Source organism: Ambystoma mexicanum, chromosome 3q (assembly GCF_040938575.1).
Source record: "Ambystoma mexicanum isolate Mex_15411 chromosome 3q, UKY_AmexF1_1, whole genome shotgun sequence".
Classification (NCBI taxonomy): domain Eukaryota; kingdom Metazoa; phylum Chordata; class Amphibia; order Caudata; family Ambystomatidae; genus Ambystoma; species Ambystoma mexicanum.
Genome location: NC_090926.1, coordinates 111,969,545 through 111,989,948, shown reverse-complemented (window position 1 = coordinate 111,989,948; position 20,404 = coordinate 111,969,545). Strand labels below are relative to the sequence as shown.

Sequence of the window (20,404 nt, the reverse complement as noted above, 5' to 3'; positions counted from 1 at the left end):
TTTTTCCCCCAAAGTGATTGGTAAAAAAAAGTTTTAAAAACCACACCTGGCAATATATTTGAAAACCTTCCGGAGAGGGCTGTGTGCCTAAGGCCTGATGATATGATCCCCAATCCCGCCGTTTACCTTGTTGTCATAACCGGGGCCATTCCTTGAAAAACATAACAGCTAGGGCCTGAAAATAACTCGTGTAAATTGACCTAAATGCAATTCTGGTTGATTTGGTTTGTTTAAGATTGCATTGATAATTTTGAGAAAGACTCTGTTGTGGACTGAAAGCCAGCAGGACTCTTGCTATGAGATGGAAAAGTTATGCTAGGCTACTATACTTGTGTACAGTGGAGAAGGTCTACAAGGGCAGGGCAGGCAGGATCAATGTCAAAAGCCAATGATGAATATCGAGCGATAGCCACGTTTGCTCAGGACTTGCACAGCCTGACTGGAAGGAGCAGTGGGGATGAAACCTGTGTACGTTGTGGAGATGGAAGTAGGAGGATGAAGTGACTGTGGAGATGAAGGATGACTTGCACATGTGGTTGTGGAAGTAAACACTCATGCGACTGTCAAGCTGGGCTCCAGACTACTTCATGTTTAGGTGCTATTGCCATACACAAAAACAAAACAAAAATACAATTGACGATTGATTTATTTAGGTTGGAAGGCATTACCAAGAAGGGCTTGTTATAAGTCTTTGTAGCAGGTTTAGAAAGCACCAGCCAGGGTTTCTTTGGTACAACTGGTTCCTTGCAGCTTTATTTTTAGGACCCAACATCAACAATAGGATATGCTATGTTGGATTAGTAAAGTGCACTTCTGCCATTTTTACAGCCGCAGGCACGGATTACAACCATATATGAGGGTAGGTGAAGGGATGGTCCTTCCTAGAGGGTCCCAAAATGAACGCCCCTTAAGGCTACTTTCTGTTCAGGTTTGATGAGGTTACTCTGTGTCAGTGGGATACCCGTTTGGTGGGGTCAGACAATGGGCTAGGAGGCCTGTAGTTTCCTTGTTAACATCTGATGTGTGACAGTCGGATCTAAGCATGTTCTTGGCTGTGGGACTGATAACCCTAGGCACCATTAAATTCAGGCTTCTTTGTCATAGTATATGACTGTCTGGTGAGTGAGTTCAGTACTTCCAACCATGGTGTATAACCATGTGCTAGGTGAGAAGACAGACTGGGAAGTGTTGGGAGCCTAATGGCCTTCTTCAACAGCTACTAATCAGGGTTTGTGAGGGTTCAGTCTTTGCAAGGGATCAAGGGCTTGTAAGCCCTCCTGGTCTCCTACCAGTCTGGGTTTCTTAGGGTGATGTGGGTGCCTTTGAATGATTTCTGTCAGAAAAGAGGCCAGGATGCCTCTAAGTGCCACATCCCCTTGTAGGCGCATGCTCGTCTGTATCAAGATAAGGGAGGTAAAGGAACGTTACAAAGCGAAGAGGGAGTGAGATAAGAAAGCAGAGATGAGAGAGAACAGATACAGAGAAGGAGTGGAAGAGGAGTAGGAGAGACGTCTAAGGAATTAGGAACAATGGAGGGCAGGATCATGTGAGGCAGGGAGAGAGGCAGACAGGAACAAAGGTGAGGAAATGTGCAGGTAGAGTAAGTTGGGAGAAGGTGTTGGTAGGTTCCCACTTTTATAAATCCCACAAATACATACCATGTTGGTTTCCGCCACGTACAGCACACAGTTGATTCCCAGCTAGGTTTGCACTTTATACATCCCATACAGAGAGCTGAGGGACGGACTCTGCAATAAAGTAAAGGGAAGAAAGTTAAAAGAACGATTAAATGTCAATGGCATGGCAAAACATGTGTTTAACAACTGAACGCACATTCCATTTACCCGATTTATGGCATTTTATGGATAACTGTACCTTTCTCGGGAAGACTTGCTGTAACTATACCCATGCCTTGGGGGGAAAAAAAATTAATCAGGGACCTAATCGGGGAAGTTCACTCCAGTTGAGCGAGAATTAGACTGGCTGACGATATACTGTTTTGGTGACTCTTCGGTTGAGTGCTCAACCTGCCCTTTTACAAGCACTCCACCACAATGAGTTGACCATATTAAGCAACGGCCTCATTCCCCCATCCATGTCACGCTGAAAGGGCTCACTCGAAAGATAATTGTTTAGAAACGTGAAGTATTTATCATCTGCAATCAGAGACCCCAAACACATGGCAGCAGAATGCAGGTTCATCAACTGGAGCTCCCACAAAAGACCCGCAGCAGAAGGACTTCAACGCACGTTTACAAGGAATACTGCTGTGGAATTGACAATTGTGGTTTTGAAATAACGTATTACATTTACCCTGCATGCATTTCTTGATGGTTTTGTTTCTTTTATATTGCATTTAGGAAATTATGAAATTGCCTTAATTTAATTCATTCACATCAGTACTTTCTTAATACCGATATAAGGATATGTAATATCCTGCTAATTTGTTTTTATTACACCTCAGGCTGCCATTTACATTCATCTTTAAAAATGTGCAACTTCTGGAATAGTTCAACATTTTGATAAAGTAAACACATGACATCAAGTGGGCAGGGAAGCAAACGGTTTTTCTTTTATTCCTGTTCACTTTTAAATAAATACATTTAACGCTTTTCTTTTAAAACACAAATAACACCAACATAAAAGAACCCTTTATGGTAGAACAACGTCGGCTATATGGAACGAAAGATGTCCCAATGGACATATTGAACACTTTGCATTATTGACATGGTGTCAATGGTTTAGATTGTACTAGGCTAGCAAAATAATAATCTTGCCCAGACTTAAATAATTAGCTACATTTCAAGTCCTGATCATTTCCATTTATACGCTGCACTATGTTCGCTGGGATTTAACTCCCTACAATATGATTGTACTCACAACTTTAATCAATACGTAGTATTAAAAATACTCACACTTCAAAATCTTATGTGGTGCACTGGTCTTTGGGAAAGTAAGGTCGATGGTGGCAGTGGATTGCCTCACAATTTCAGATTTTGTTAAATTGAGCCTATAGGGTCAGGGTGATTCAATATTGAATTGCAGTAAGGAAATCTATTATCCTGAACTGATGGAGAAGGAGCAAAGCAATTGTAAGCATTATCAATGAAAGGTCAGTGAGATAACCCAAAAAGAGGGCACATAGTGTTGTGGGGTAAAATTTGAAATGAAAGAAAAGGTTAGCATGATTGACAAAGGGGTGTCAAGAGACCCAATAAAGGAGATAAGTAATGGAGTAGATCAAGTACAAGAGGAATATAGGATGGAGCTCTTTAACTCTACGCCCATTCGCTACTTGAGTCAGTTGCATACTCTCACAAGCAAAGGAAATGAAAATGTTAACAGAGTTAGGGGGTGAACAAGAGGAGTGCTCTCGGAAAACTTTAGAAAAGACACAACTGTATTCGGACTCTGACCATTTCTAAAAATCTAGGTTATAAAATAGTCCTAGGAAATGCAAGGTTTTCTGACATACTGCATCAAATTCAAGCATATAAAACCCAAGAACTCGCAGCAATCTGTACTAGTAAGACATAAAGTCGCAGCAATCTGATGTTGTGAAAACCAAGGATCATATCGCTTTTAAAAAACTTGAATTTGAACAGCTTGGATTTCTAAATAAAACAAATGAGTAGACTAGGCCATTTAGGTTAATAACTCACACATCACAGCACCACATAGTAGTCCACTTCCACTTCAGGGCAAAATACCAGAGGTATCAAGTTCACTGAATTACCTCATGGCTGGAGGCTGCCATCTACCCCCGCTGGGGATTCCGGTTAGTGCTTCCCTCCCATCTCCCTCCTCCATAGATTTAACACCCCACCTCCACTTACCTGCTTTTTGCTCCTAATTGGGAGTGGATGTGCTGGAAACACTTCTGTTTCCAGAACGTTCACTCCGGATCTGGGACAGGCATCGATGGAAAGGAAACTCCAGTGTACTCCTCTCAAGTGTACTCCATGGGGTATTTAGTCTTGGCTATGGTAATCCTGACCTGACATGTGTACTGCCCCAATTGTGTGTGGTAAGACTGACTGCATTCTTCTGTTTTATTGACATTGGGCTTTTTTCGCCAATTCCTCTCCTTTGCTGAAGGACAAGGATATGGATACTATCAGCCTGTGTTAAATAGCCCTATGTGGTTTCCCCACACTTGGGGAGAGAGCGCTAAGGGAAAACAATGAAAGACTGCAAACTGCTATCCAGAACTGAGAAGGGGCTTAGTATCTGTATGGAGGAGTGCAAGAGGTGCACCCTCTTCCTTTGCATCCAAAATCTGTGCAGCTCGAAGACCGGTGTAGTCCTCAAACTATATCAACGCTGCACCTACATGGTTTTATGTTTTTAATGCAATTTTTGGGTTTAAGACTGACGGATGCCTGGGTGTGTAATTTAAAAAAAGAAAAGTGACACTGTCCACTGTTTTTGCTCTCAGCAGGCAGGCTTGGACTGGCCTAATAGGGCAATAGGCCCATGGCCGAACTAAAAACACAAAATGCTGGTGTGGTCCAGTTTTTGTGGTCAAAGTGGGCCACTGATTTGGCCAGTAGGATGAGTTAATTCACTCTGCGGCTAGTCGTTTTGACCAGTGTTGCCGAATACATATTCTTTCAAATGCACAATTTGCATTACAATTGATCAAAAAACTCCCCCTTTGTTATTCAGTGTTACAAAAGCAATACATAGCCATTTGCAACGGTGGGCCACTTTTTCATTGGTGCCCTTTTAAATGCGCTTCTGCAAGCAGTAGGCTGTGTAATTACTGTGGGGCCTGAGTGTTAGCAGCGACTTGCTAACACCCAGCGCCCGCAGTTATAACACAGCCTGCTTGCAGAAGGCCTTTCAAAAGGGTTTCTGCAAACAGGCTGTGTTATTACTGCGGGCGCTGGGTGTTAGCAAGTGGCTGGCAATAATATTTCTCCCGACCGACCGACGAGCGGGAGAAATATTATTGCCAGCCGCTTTCTAACACCCATCGCCTACAGTAATAACACAGCCTGCTTGCAGAAGCCCCTTTCAAAGGCCTTCTGCAGGCAGCAGGCTGTGTTATTACTGCGGGCCCTGGGTGTTAGAAAGTGGCTGGCAATAGTATTCTCCCGAACGGGCGGGAGAAATATTATTGGCAGCCACTTGCTAACACCCACCGACCGCAGTAATAAGACTACTGCCTGCAGAGGCCTTAAATATTCTTTCATTCTCGTGATTAAAGCGACGCTTGTCACTAGAATGAAAGAATATTGAAAGCCTTATGGGTGCATGCTGTTAAAAACACATTTGCCTGCAGAAGGGCTTCCCCACCCCAGCACTCCACCTTACCTTGAAAGAAGCTCAACTCGAATGTGGGAGTGGGCCTCGGAGATCCTGTTGACGACGTCTCTCCACGTGATCACGCTGCACCCGGGCTGGGCTCATAACATTGTTACAATGTATTTAGCCCAGCCTGGGTCCTTCGGCAGAGTCTAATGGCACACACTTTATTTTATTTAATCTGTGTGGAATTGAAATCATATTGCAGTTAGTGCGACATGATTGTTCAATTAAACAGCAAACCAGCAGTATTGTATTGCAAATTGCGATGCAATAACGCTTATTTTATGCCTTGAAGTGGCAACAAATAATGAACCACTCACTCTTACAGCTAGCATACAATACTTAAACTGACTAGTCTGTTCTGTTTCTTTTTTGGGGGATTGCACACTGAGGACATTTTTTCAGATTTTCATGAACCACCGAATTCGCCCTTTTTGGACTTCATGGTCCATGATGCACCGCGGCATGAATCAGTGATCCTTCCAACATGGCCGACGGGCCTGAAACGCTGCGCTATAGCCTTTGCGCGAAATGCTCGACTTCCTAGAAAACAGACACGCCCTGCGGCTCTGCGCGTCTCAACGCAACTGCTTGGAGTTGCTAGACGTGTGTTTCGAGTCCGCTTCCCATGCTATCTCCAGTTCCTTAGCTTTCCTTTTTTTCTTTTGTTTCCTAGAATCCCGTTTGAATCTCTCCTTACCCACTAGCCCGTATCCTTTTCCCGGATTCGTCTTGTGCTGGGTCCTGCGGTGTCCCAGACACTCTCCGAGCGTGGGACTCTTACCTCCTTCCTGGATTCGCAACTACATTCCTGGATACTGAACGCCATCCGACTAAGGACAGAAGACTCGCGCCCCGGCCTATACAAGTCTCGGACAGTGAGAAAAAAGGAAGTCGCACCCAAGAAGGTCACAAGCAAGGAAACACAGGTGAGAAAGAGAGAAACTTGTGACAGATTGAGACGCCTCAAACCTGATACAGAAACAGACATGGAAGCCGCAGTTCAAAACCTCATGAGAGGTATGCAAGAATTAACCACAGAGGTTCAAAACCTCAAGGCCGAGAATGCAGCATTAAGGCAGCTGGTTTTGTCCCGAGATTCCGCGGTCAAAGAAAGCACCCTGGTAGGGGGGTAGTGGACAAGTATGATGGATCTTCCAAGTCCCTGCATCCCTTCCTTGATTCCTGCCTAGTACATTGCACTTTCAAACCCTACTATTTTTCCACGCCACGAGCAAAAGTCGGATTCATGATATCTCACGTCACGGGCAATGCCTTAACCTGGGCAACTCCCTTAGTCAATTCGGGAGACCCGCTCTTGGATAATTACGATGGGTTTGTGGAAGCCCTTAAAGCCATGTTTGATCGACCAGAACTTGTCTACAGTGCACAAGAAAGACTTCTCAAATTCCAGCAAGGGAGTCAGGATATGTTCACTTATGTGACTCGCTTCAAACAGCTAGCTAAAGAAGCCGATTGGTCTCAAGAAGCCAGTTTCACTTTCTTCCTAAGAGGTTTAAATGATGAGATAAAGGACGAACTAGCCAGAGTAGCTTGTCCGAGTTCCTTCCAGGCTCTCATGGACCTTTCCCTACAGATAGATTTCCGGATCCAGGAGAGAAAGTCAGAGAAAAGGAAGACTAAGACAACACCCCCAAAAGCAACCACAGATTACCCTTGTCCAAAAGAAGCATGCGCTCCATGTACCTCAGATCCAGAACCTATGCAATTGGGTGCCTTCCGTGGACCAATTTCTCCACAAGAAAGGATCCGTCGGATTAATACCGGACTTTGCATGTACTGTGCCTCTGATAAACATTTTGTGAGAGAATGCCCTATAGCACCACCCCGGCATTCGGGAAACGCCAGCTCCCGATCCTAAGCGGAGTACAGCTTCGGGAGAAAGATGCCTGCTCTGCATCCATTCCTTCCTTGAACACTCCAGGACAGAACACTTTAGTGATTCTTCAGACATTCTTGTCACCTACCAAAAAAGAATCTTACCCCATCCTGCGGTGCCATGGGTATTTTCATAGATCACAACTGGGCTGTCAGTCACCACATTCCTTGAGAACCCAAAGAGGTAATACAACCTGTCAAAGGTATTGATGGTAGACCATTATCTTCAGGACCCATTAGTCACCAAACCAAGGAATTACTACCATCAATAAACAACCATCAGGAAAAGCTCCGATTTGACATCATAAAGGCCGCTCATTACCCCATGGTTCTAGGCATGCCCTGGCTTCAGAAGCAAAATCCTTACATCAACTGGGCAGCAGGATCCCTGTTTCTAGGTTCTGAATTTTTGCATGTCCCACTGTTTGTCTCAAGACACATTACAAGACCCTCCAGTGACCTCCCAGAACCACAAGCAATCATCCTTAAGTGTATCCAACATTATCCAAGTACCTGAGATCTATCAAACATACTCAGATGTGTTTTCAACAGCCATTGTTCAAGCTCTTCCACCCCATAGGCCAGAGGATTGTGCCATTGACACGGATGCTTCAGCGGTGATTCCATTCGGGAGGATGTTCATATTATCCGAACCCAAAAAGAGGGCTCTACGAGAATACCTGTATACCAACCTGGCAAATGGTACTATCCGGCCTTCAAAATCTCCAGCCAGTGCTTCCCTATTCTTCGTTTCTAAGAAAGACACTGAAGAACTTCGGCCTTGTTTGGATTACCGTGGTCTCAACCAATGTACCCTCAAAGACCGCTGTCCACTACCACTTATTTCTGACATCCTGGAGGAAATACGAGGTGCTGTCATCTTCACTAAACTCAATCTTAGGGGTGCTTACCATCTCATCCGAATAAGGGAGGGTGATGAATGTAAGACGACCTTCCGAACTCTCTTTGGCCACTTTGAGTATCTGGTAATGCCCTTCGTTCTCGCCAATGCCCCCACGGTTTTTCAAAGCTTCATGGATAGAGTTTTCTCTGATATGCTGTTCCTTTTCGTCATTGTGTATTTGCATGATATACTGCTTTACTCCAATGACCACCAGATCCATCAAGAACATGTAAAGGCAGTCTTACAATGTTTACGAGAACACAAACTCCTGGCCAAGCCAGAAAAATGTCTCTTTCATGTCCCAACCGTTCATTATCTTGGATTTGTGCTTAGCTCCAAAGGAATTGGAATGGATCCTTCCAAGGTCGACTCCATACTTTCTTGGCCAGCACCCACCACTGTGAAACAGATTCAATCCTTCCTGGGACTTGCACATTTTTACAGAAAATTCATTCCCGCATTTTCCGACATAGTGCATCCCATTGTAACACTCTTAAAGAAGGATACTCCATTTAAATGGTCTACTGCTCAAGAGATGGCTTTTCAGCAACTGAAACAAGAATTTACTCAAGCCCCAATCCTGGCACAGCCCGACATAAACCAGCCTTTTTTGGTGGAAACAGTCGCTTCAGACTACGCCATTGGTGCGGTCTTAAAACAAGAATTCAAAGACAAAATGGAACATCCTATTGCATATCTAACCCGCACTTTGACTCCCAGTGAGAGCCACTATTCCGTCCTGGAGAAGGAGTTACTGGCCATCCGACAAGCCTTCACCTTCTCTTGGGTGCTAAACACCCAGTGCAGGTACGAACAGATCATCGAAACTTGCAAGTCCTACAGTCCCTGGAATGCAGAAACAGTCGTCAAGCACGTTGGGCCTTCTTTTTTGCTCAGTACTAATTCCAAATTAATCACTTTCCTGGAACGGATAACATTATCGCAGATGCCTTATCTAGGCGTCCTGATTACGAGTCCGTCGAAGCCCGAACCTTTCCGAAGATGTTCCCTGATACCATGTTTGTGGCACAAGCCATTTCTCTCCTGGAAGACATCCGTGCAAGAACACCTTCCTCCGATCTCTGGAAGGAATACATCAGGAATAATCAACGGAACTTAGTAACAAAAGACGGCTATCTCTTCAAGGAAAAACAGCTGGCAATACCCACACAAAAACTGAGGGACAAAATCATGAATCTCTGCCATGACGCCTTCCATTCGGGACATCGAGGCATCACTACCACCCTCCGTCTTATACAGAGGCAATTCTGGTGGCCAAAGATGGTAGCTGACATAAGAACCTACAACCAATCCTGTGCAGTGTGCAATCAGAATAAACATGATAACAGAAAACCTGCAGGTCTCCTACATCAACCCGCACTACCAACACGACCTTGGGAAATCATCGCCACAGATTTTATCGTGGAATTACCCTCGTCCACAGGATATATAACCACAATGGTTACCATCGATCTGTTTATCCATATGGCTCACTTCACACCCTTGTTCAAACTACCATCCTCGTTTCAATTGGCTGGAATATTCCTAAAACACATATTTAGACTTCATGGATTGCCTTCCAAGATCATCTCTGACAGAGGACCCCAGTACATATCCCAGTTTTGGAAACAACTATGGCAAATATTAGGCATCCTGATATCTTCAGGATATCATCCACAGACTAATGGGGCAACTGAGCGAGTCAATCAGACCCTAGAACAATACCTCTGCTGTTTCGCAAGCAAGGTCCAGGATGACTGGTCACTTTTGATTCCTGTGGCTGAATTTGCTTACAACAATTCTGATCATTCGGCTATCAAGACAAGTCCATTCTTTTGCAGTCAGGGATTTCATCCTTCAGTTCTACCATCTGTCCTACCACATCCTACCCCGGCAGTTGATTCCTGGATTGAAACACTGGTAAACGTACACAGAGATGCTAAAGAACGACTGGAGAAGGCCAGGCTAGAAGTCAAACGATATGCAGATACCAAGCGGAGACCAAGCCCTTCAGATGCAGTCGGGGATAAGGTTTGGCTATCCTCAAAACTTCTTCCTCGACACCTGCAGCCAAATAAACTGGCTCCCAAGTATTATGGACCCTTCTCCATTAAGGAAATCATTAATCCAGTGGCCTTCTGGCTCCAGCTTCCAGAATCCTGGAAAAGGATTCATCCGGGCTTCCACAGTTCCTTATTTAAGCCATATGTACAGTCCACCAGAACTACTCCTAGACCTAACCCTGTAATCATCAATGACCAGTTCAAAGTCTCCAGGATATGTGATTCCAGATACAGATCCAGATACAGACGGGGTCAGCTTCAATATTTGGTAGAATGGAAAGGATACCCCCCAGCGAGCGCACATGGGAACCTGTCTCAAACATGAATGCCCCCCGTCTAATACAAAGATACCATCGAGTCCACCCAGGCAAACCCGGTGGTGCCGGCTTTAGGAGGAGGCATACTATCATGAACCACTGAATTCGCCCTTTTTGGACTTCATGGTCCATGATGCACCACGGCATGAATTCAGTGATCCTTCCAACATGGCCGACGGGCCTGAAACGCTGCGCTCTAGCCTTTGCAAGCAATGCTCTACTTCCTAGAAAACAGACACAGAACCAATCAAGAGGGAAGGGTGAGGATAAAAGAGGGCAGAAAGTTCATGGCAGTGTGGGTTTATCAGGTGAGGTCCATGGAGGAGAAGGCAGACCAAGAGATAAGGTGGAGGTAGGACGGTGCAGCATGGAGGAGTATTCTGGAAAGTGTGTCCAAGGTGAGTTATTGGTTGGTGAGAGAAAGTACTTTGGTGTGAGAGTTCAAGTAACGTGAATGAGTGAGACTAAAAGAGAGAGTAGGGGTGTGATTGAGTGGTTGGGAAACGTGACAGGACAAGAGAAAGGAGAGTGACTGGGAATGGGAGGAAAGTGTAATGGGGAGGGTGTAGTGATGAGTGGTAGTTGGAGGGACTAGTGGATAGAGAGATAGTAGTACAGAACAGAGCAAATGGTAGGAGTAAAAAGAGTAGAGGAGAGAGATAGCTAGTGAAATCGAAGGAGGGAGGAAAGGAGAAACAAAGATGTTCAGAGTCAGGAATACAAATGCATAATAGGGAGAAAAAGTGGAACCTAGGCAATTCGGCATGAGAAGGAAGCACAAGTGAAACTAGGGTAATAGAAAGGGACCTATTTCTGTTGTTAAGATCATCTTGTGGGACCCTTAGATATGACCCACCTAGAATACCCCACAGGGGGTCAGGTGGATCGAGGATTTGCCTTAAGGCCATCACAACTTGCCTGACAGTTAGTAGATAGATGGAGGTACTGATTCATAGTGACCATCTTGGGATTCAAGGAGGCAAAGGTTTATTTATTTATTTTTATTTATAGTATTTGTTACACTCCCAAACCCGGAGGTATCACGGCGTAGGTTACATGGAGTGCTTATCTGGTTACAAAGTTCAAAACATACAGGCAGATAGTGATACAAAATTAGTTACAGTATAAGCAGAAAAAAGAGACATAGAAATAGACTGAGAAAAAAAAGAGACCCTTGGTGAGCTCTTTCTCAACCATTATTTTTAAAAAAGGAACCTGAAAAATCTTCGAGAGTTAATGTGTTCTTGAGGCCATCTGTGACAAACTGTACAATGTTATTCAGTTCATGCATAACAAGTATAAACTATCTTACTAAAGCCAATTGTTTGCGAGGATACGTTTTATAGAATATGACAAGTATAAATTATTATGACACTTGTACTGCACAGTAGAATAACGACTTATCTGTGACCATAATATATGGAATCTAATAACTGGGAATGCTATTTATTTATTGGAATTTTTGTATGGTGCTAACCACAAGTAAATCACTCTCTAGAGCCTTCATACAGAGGGGAGAAGAAAGACATCTGATCTTTACAAGCTTTGCAATCATTCATCACTTCAATGCAAAAGAGCGGAGCAAAGAGAACACAAAAATAGGGATAAAAGGCAGGAGAAGTGCAATACATATGAAACAAAGAGAATATGTGTTTAAGCAAGTGCCAAAAGAAATCGAGAAGGGCAAAGAAAAACCATGGAGACACAGTTTAGCCCACAACATGGGAGATCAGGAATCAAGTCCAAACGATTTCCCAAAGATGAAGGCTTTAAGCCTTTCGTTGAAAAGCAGATAGTTCACCACGGTACTCTCATGTCTACCAAGCATTCGGTCCAGAGGGCGGCATCCAGAGTTCTACCCCCAACATTTTCATGAAAGCAGCAACCACTGTCACCCTGTCACCCGCTGATCTCAAAACCCTGGAGGAGTGGTACTTATTTAACCTCTTTCTGAGGTAAACCGGGCCCTTGATTCAGTAGGCCCTGTAAATGATGCAAAAGTACTTAAGACTTATGTGCATATATACTGCAAATATAAGACTTGAAACAACTATTATCGATTTTACTGACATGAAGTGGCAATGAGGTGATTTAAGTTTTATCTTCAACGAAGATGCTGTACAGGCTGAATCATTTGTGCTTTTAGATATTGAACAAAAGCTTTATAAATGAATACATCATGAGGGCCCCCGGAAAATTCTGCAAAAGTTTAAAAACCTGTCTCTTAATGCTTAACAGAATGAAAGTTGGAAATACAAGCAGCAGAAATGACACTTTTCAATAGGTTAACTTTCACCCACAGACGCATCCTAAGGGACCGCCATACCGGCTCCCGGTCATGAACTCTAAGACACACTGCACGGTACTCAGGAAACTGCAACGACTGGAAGACATCACATCAAGGAACTGCACAAACCCCAAGAGAATGCCTTCCCTGTGTAAACCTCAACTTCATGCATCAACCCCTAAAGCCAAACAACTCTCATAACAGCGCAAAACAGACAGCAATACAAATAACTTCAAAGCACTACAAGAATTCCAAAACACTCCCTACCTTTTGAATACTTCTCAATTTCTCTCCACCTTACCCACCACAAACAAACGCAAACCAGCCATTCAAATGTGGATTTTTAAAAAGAGACTCTCTCCGTTGCCTTCAACCATCAGAAGCTTACACTTCTAACTACAACTGACATAATCAGCCCCTGGCCAACACATGCCCACAGTATATGCTTGAGGCTGCCCCTCTGGACACAAAGCCTTTTATGCCTCCTACACTTAACACCTAGAAAGCTTACAAGCACAGAAAGCTCAGGGTACTTCGATCTGCTACCTCTCCACAAAGCATTGCAATCTTGCCTTTCTCTCTCCTCCCGACTAACCAAACCCAGCCACTCCCTTCCAGATACTCCAGAGCGCCTGGAGACCATAAAATGGCAGGGGTGCACAGAGGAAATCCTAACAACATAATATAATCAAACACTCTGACGGGAGCCAGTACAAGGAGAGAAGTGAGACTACTGTGGTCCTCAGGTTTGAGGCCCAAAATTAGCCTGCCTGCTTTGTTCTGTATATTTGCAGAGGTCAATTATTTTGGAAGAACCAACATAAGGCTATAACAATAGTTAAGGCATGAGAGTACCATCACCTGGATTCATTGAGTCATGTTCAAGTGAGAAAAGAAAGGTCTCAGAAAATGAAGATGAAATAAGACTTTGCCATGAGTTTGTATATCTGAGAAGAAAATATTAGGAGATCACTGCCAGGGTCTTAGTCGAGGAGGGGAGGGTTTGTGGAGTCTTAAAGGAAGGATACCATACAAAGAGAGGCGATTGGAAATGGAATTGCCACAGTCAATGATTTCAGTCTTCAAAGCATTTAAGCAGAACACGTTCTTTAATCAATCATGCAGTTTGAGATTTGATGCAAATCTTGGGATTGGGGTTAGAAGCCTGTGACGGAAATGTTCGAGGGAGAAAAGACTAAATGTTATTTTTCCGAAAATAACCTTTGGTCTTTTCTCCACTTAACATTTCCTACTTGGCCCCCGCCCCCACCCTCCTACTTACCTTGCGGCAGCACACTTCGCTGTGTGCCGCCGACTCGCTGTGTCCCTGTGATGCCTGTTCCCTTTCACTTGATTGGGAACCGGCGCCGCAGGGTCCTTTCCTTTTTATTATTTTACTCTTTGGTATTGGCTGCGGGGGAGCACCCCCGCTCGCAATATAGTGAACAAGGGTGCGGGGGACACCCCTGCAGTCCCCGCAGCCCGTACCACCAAATGGGGGATTTGGTTGAACTTTTCAGCCATCCGAATTTTCGAACGGCCGAAATTCGGCCAAATGTCGCATTCTGGATTTCTTTTTCAGGCATTTTGGATGTTTCCAAATCTCGGAATCTATGGAGATTAAAGGCAATTTGTGCCATAGAGAAAGGATGGAATCTTATGGGACACCACAGGATTCGGTGCGGAGGGGCTGAGAGGAAAAGGCTAGACCTCATTTGAAACTCCAGATATGCCAGGAAGGACAAGATCAGGGCAGGACCAGGAATACTAAAGGCACAGTGAACTCAGCAGGGTGGCATGACTGGCAGGATCAAACACTGTTGATATGCTCAGGAAGAGGAGAACGGTCAGTGTGTTGGATAATGACTTCAGGATTTTGTCTCATGAAAATCAAGGCTGATTCGTTACCTCTAGATGACCAGAAGCCTGATTGATTATCATGCATAAGGTAGTGTACCTCACTGTACACAAATAGTTGAGTCTCCACCTTTGAGATTGCTAATATTCACTTTTATGGCCATCAGATAATTTGCTGGGAAGTTAGGATCATCGTTGGGTTTCTAAAGAGGCATGATGCAGGTTTTTCTTTCTTCAGCAGATTTTAGGAAACGGTTAACCAGAGCAGGGATCTTTTTTCTCCTTTAAGCATTGCAGCTCCATGGATATGTTTGGACAAGTAGTGCATGTGGTACCACAGGAAAAAACGACTATTTGAAATGCCTGATTGGGAGAAGTAAACATGTATCTTGTAATGTGCATGGATAGGTGCAAAGAAATAAATATTACAAAAACATTTCTGCTTTTCAGTGAAAACCTATTTTACTTGCTTGTAAACACTCTCATTGGGAATTGGACTTACATTTTTACTCCCTAAAAAAAAAAAAAAGTTTACTCCCAACTTTATAAAAAGGGAGTAAAATACTCCCACTTCCAAATTTTATCAGTCTCACTGACAACATGTCTAGGAAAATCAATTATCCATGCCGTTTATCTATTTAAGGGGAGCCTACAATAAATAGGAACATTTTGCATTTAAGCACTTTTATGAATAAGGAATGTGTTTTATTGAGGTGAGACATATTTCTAAGAGACAAAATACATTTTTGCACATACTTTTCTGAAAATGAAAAGACAAGTGATTCTTAAACGAACACCAGGCATCCCCATTGATTTTGTCGGTTGTAAGCACAGCCCGTGACTGTTGGGGGATTTGTTTCAGAGAAAGTGTACTTAAGGACACAGAAAATGGAGAAGGTTAATATCTTCTCATTTTCAGAAGAACAATATAAAAAAACTTCTGGAAACTCCAGCTTTAGTGGCCAAACCTGCACCTTTGATAAGTGCACCTTGTGGACAGAATGATCTTGAGAAGATCACACAAAAGAGGAATACCAGGACTGACCTTCATGGTAAATTTATGCTCGAGTATCTTAAAGCGGGCATAATTCCGGAAGGGTTACAGGTCAAGAATATCCCGAGGATATTTGTTGACAACCCCAAGTTCCTGAAGAACTTCAGTGGGGTTGGCAACAAATGTAATCGGGATTGGATTATGCTGATCATAGAGACGGCAGACGAAGAAGTACAGAAACAGGGGAAAGATCCAGCTGAACTGGAGATAAAAAAATTCAAGCAAATCAATCTTTATCAGAAGATCTTCAACCTGCAAAAAGACATTACTAGCTATCAAGAAGAAAAGACATACCCGTATCTGAGGGAAGGTTTTTTCACGGACCCCGTTTTGGTCAAACTACACGACGTAACAACAAATACGTCTCCTTTTCGAATACATCCAGATCATCTAGCGGATCAGATCCATCCCTTAATAACCAACCAGGTACAAGTACAAACACCAGGGGATGAGGGATGCAACAACAACAAAAGCCACAAGGATTCCAACAGGGTTTTCAGGGACGGAATCAAAGAGGACTTCCCAGACAAGGCCCGGGTATGAGAACCAGGTGTTGGTATCAAAACCAATAGACAATCAAAACAAAATACCTATTTTCAATCTGTCATCCATGTCTTTGAATGATACTGAAAAAGATCTACTTTCTAACGGTTTATCTTTTGTACCAGTGGCGAGAGCAGATCGTTTCAATACAGAACTAGAATTAGTTAGGCTGTATAGAAACATCTGTTTAAAATACTATTTTTAGACTTTTTTGCCTAAATATGGAACAGGTGCACCAAGAGACATGGGTGATAAGACACCTAACGTAACTGGCCTTAGACCAAAATCAACTTTTAATCCTCCTCCACACGCCTGTTCACCTGAAATTGAAACATTCGAAAATAGAGTGACAAAGGAAGTGATGGATAAGATTAATAAGAAAAATTATGCATTTGATAATCTAACTCGACAAGAGAGACAAGGTTTGAAAGTGCTATGCGATACATCTGGGATTACAATAAAACCTGCCGACAAGGAGGGCGGGGTCGTCATTTTACAAACTAGTGACTATGAAATGGAATGCCAACGCCTCCTAAATAACACCAATTCTTACATCAAATTGGGTGTAGATCCTACTGCAAGATTACAGGAAGAGGTAAGAAGCCTCACCACCCATGAAGAAAAAGAGAAATGGATCTGTGAAGACGAACAGAGTTTCTTAAACAAAATATATCCCAAATGCGCATCATTTTACATTTTACCTAAGATGCATAAACATTTAACTAAGCCGCCGGGTAGACCCATTGTTTCAGCTATTGATTCCTTGCTAGAGCCCCTGTCCATTTATGTAGAACATTTCTTAAAACCTTTTGCAGAAAAGATGCCCTCGTACGTCAAAGACTCTACAGAGATGATAAAAATTACTGAAAGTCTAGAAATAAACGCAGGAGACATACTTGTCACTATGGACGTCGAATCATTGTATAATTTGATTCCACAGATACCGTGCCTGGAAATCCTAGGTGATTTCCTGGATACAAGGATTAGTCCACACTGTCCCCCCACTGAATTTATACAGGAATGTGCACGCCTTTCCATGACAGAAAACTTCTTTCTGTTTAAAACCCAGCTTTACAAACAACGACGCAGAGTGAGTATGGGGGCCACTTTCACTCCTGACGTGGCCAACTTGTTTATGGCAGATTTTGAGAACAAATACATATTGGGCGCCCAGAACACTTTAAAACAACTACCGTACCTATATCAGTCTTTGGTGACTTGGTATAGGTACATTGATGACATCTTTCTGATATGGAGAGGGGACCAGACCTCTCTACACCGTTACGACCTGGTTAAACAATTTTGATCCACATATTAGGTTCACGTCAGAATCTAATTTAAAGAAGTTAGCTTTTTGGACCTAAGAATTAAGATATCTGGGAATAAATTAATGACTAGTTTGTTCAGGAAGCCCACAGATAAAAACACACTACTGCATTTTACCAGCTTCCACCCTGTAGGGCTGAAAGAAAACCTACCTTATGGGCAGTTCCTGCGAATTCGCAGGAACTGCACTGAGAAAGAAGATTTTGTGGAACATCCTGGGAAACTAAAAACTAGATTAACAGAAAGGGGGTATCCCGTAGATTGGTTAATAACAACTTAAAAAGGGCGGCGAAACCTCTGCGAGATGTAAGCCTACAATCTAGGCATGAAAAGGGAAAAGAAAAAGAAAAAGATGGAAGAATAGTGTGTGTTACAACATTCAACCCAATAAGTAACAATATCAAAAGAATCATTAATCGGAATTGGGATCTGATAAAACAACCAGGCAGTTTGTCAAAGAAACCGCTTTTCGCGTAAAAAAACCCAGAACTTGCGACAAAAACTGGTACATACGTTAGAAGAGACAAATAAGGAACAGACCGTACTAAATCAATGGGGTCTACCGCCAATTGTGGAGCACCACAAATGCGGGATATGGGTTGCATGTCCTCTAACAGAGAAAAAAAACGAGTTCAACTATGGAAAAATTAGTTGGAAATTACGTACTCACACTAACTGTAAACCCAAAAATGTAGTTTACATAATTAAGGGTCCTTGTGACCTTCTTTATGTAGGGAAGACCACTAGAGAAGTGCGACAACGCATAGGAGAACATAGGTCCTGTGTGAGAAATAAAGTTCAGGATAGACCTTTAGTAGGGTTACCAGACATTTGGTCGAAAAAAATTGGTCGACCAGACAAATGGTCGAACCAATTTGGTCGAAAACCAAATGGTCGAATTATTTTTTTATTATTTTAACCCTTTTTTTAATGTTTTTGGGGGGGTCCCCCCCAACCCCCTTTTTTTCTCTAAAAACCCCTTTTTTTTACAAAACGAAAACCCGAAAAATAAATATATAAATAATAAAAAAAATTCGACCATTTGGTTTTCGACCAAATTGCGTCAACCAGTTTTTTTTCGACCAATTGACTGGCACCCTTTAGTAGATCATTTTACTCGATTAGGCCATAGTGATACTGATCTGAGGTGGTTTGTCCTTCAACAAGTAAAAGCTTCCTCACAGGGAGGGGATGTAGCTTCAATTCTCCATAAAATGGAGCAAAAATGGATTTACACTTTAAACACTGTGACACAGGGACTGAATGTTTCTGTAGAATGGAACCATTTGATTTCCCATAAATGAGCATGTGCCGCCTCAGTTCTGGCCTCATAATCCGTAAAATATGCCACTAGAGTGTACATATCAGCTGTTGTGGCTGCCACCCCTTGGCGTGGGATCCACTATTCCACCCAGCCTTTTTGATTCTGTTATGATTTCTTCTGTTATATGGTCTGCATCTAACTATTGAACCAGTCTAGACATTTTCTCTTTAAAAAGGTCAAAACTATTAAAATAAGGAAATATATATGAACTTCTTTCCATTTTACACTACATGACAAGAACGTAGTGCCTTTAATACACACATTATTGTCTGTGTTTTTCAAATATACGAGGACCATGTTTCAAAATAAATAACAGAAAAAAAGGGACATGCAATCTGTAATGACATTTGGTTAGGTGGTGTGGCCCATTCTGTTGACCCGTGCGTCTGGGTTTAACATTGATTAGTATCCGACTAAATAGTCCTCTTTCTTTGACCAGTCTTTTCAGCAATAAGACCGGTGAGTCCTTTCTCTGTGTTGATTCATCACACACAGACACGGTGGTGAGGCAACAACATACGCGAAAGAAGCCGAAGAAAATAAGGTAAGTCTGGATACATTTTGCCCATATCAGGATCCGATTGAGCCCACGGGATGTTTTCCGCGTTTAAGCGTGTATACGTCCTGCACTATGAATATAAAGGGCGGATTAAACGAGTTACGTTTTTTTCTCGTAGCCTTTCCCAATACACGAGTGCGTGAAAATAATCAAATGTTCCACGCGGTTGATAACAAGAGCGTTGTGCACTTAAAATAACTGAAAGAACAGTGAATACTTTTGTTAAAAATATGCCGGGAACATGTGTTATGAATGGGAAGTTGGGATGTCCATACTAGCATTAGGGAGCAAATTGAAGCTAGATTGTTTAAGAGCTCCCCGAACACTACACTATGACAAGGGACCCTGATTAAACAGTTAATACACATTGGTTTAACGGATTGATATTCAAATCAGTACGTTATAATTTTTTATAGGTTATCGGATTCAAACCTGGTCACAAGTGGCAGATTTGGAAACACTATTTGCAGAATTAAATTTGGGGAAAATAAGAAAAGGGCCGTGATCAGAATAGAACTCGTTTTTTTCAAGTAGGTGCACATTATATAGTTGCATGATTGAATATTTTCTGATCAAGATGATTTGCTGAATAGCTAATGTCCTGGGTATTGTGGGGAAATAAGGACCCATAGAGTATAATGGACTGATGCCAATATCTGAACCACCTGCGCTGATTGATAAGTGCAGGTGAGTCAAATGATGACGAGTAAAGAGTCAGTGTGGATATTAATTATATTATGAAGTAATGAGAGGGGTGACATAGGACTGAGAGTGTTCTTAATTGTTTTTATAGAGACCTGGGCTTACCCTACCGGAACATACAACATACAGAAGCCTTGTTGTCATTTTGTCCTGAAGAAGGTTGCTACACTAAGAAGACCCTAAGAGTGGTTATGAGAACAACCGAAACACGTGTAGACATTTGATCTGTGAGAGTAATTTTTACACAGATGGGTTT

The 20,404-nt window shown here is 42.7% G+C and overlaps 1 protein-coding gene and 1 long non-coding RNA gene across 2 annotated transcripts in view; one reads left to right on the top strand and one right to left on the bottom strand.

The window, feature by feature from the left end:
* Positions 1-20,404, bottom strand: part of SMUG1 (single-strand-selective monofunctional uracil-DNA glycosylase 1) — a 253,233-nt gene that overhangs the window by 172,842 nt on the left and 59,987 nt on the right. The window contains exon 2 of the mRNA XM_069653256.1: positions 1,659-1,748. Within this exon, the coding sequence (XP_069509357.1) occupies positions 1,659-1,661 (3 nt within the window). The 5' untranslated portion in view covers positions 1,662-1,748. The remainder of the gene's footprint in view (positions 1-1,658; positions 1,749-20,404) is intronic.
* LOC138582183 (uncharacterized) overlaps positions 1-20,404 on the top strand; it is a 199,209-nt gene that overhangs the window by 126,228 nt on the left and 52,577 nt on the right. The window lies entirely within an intron of this gene.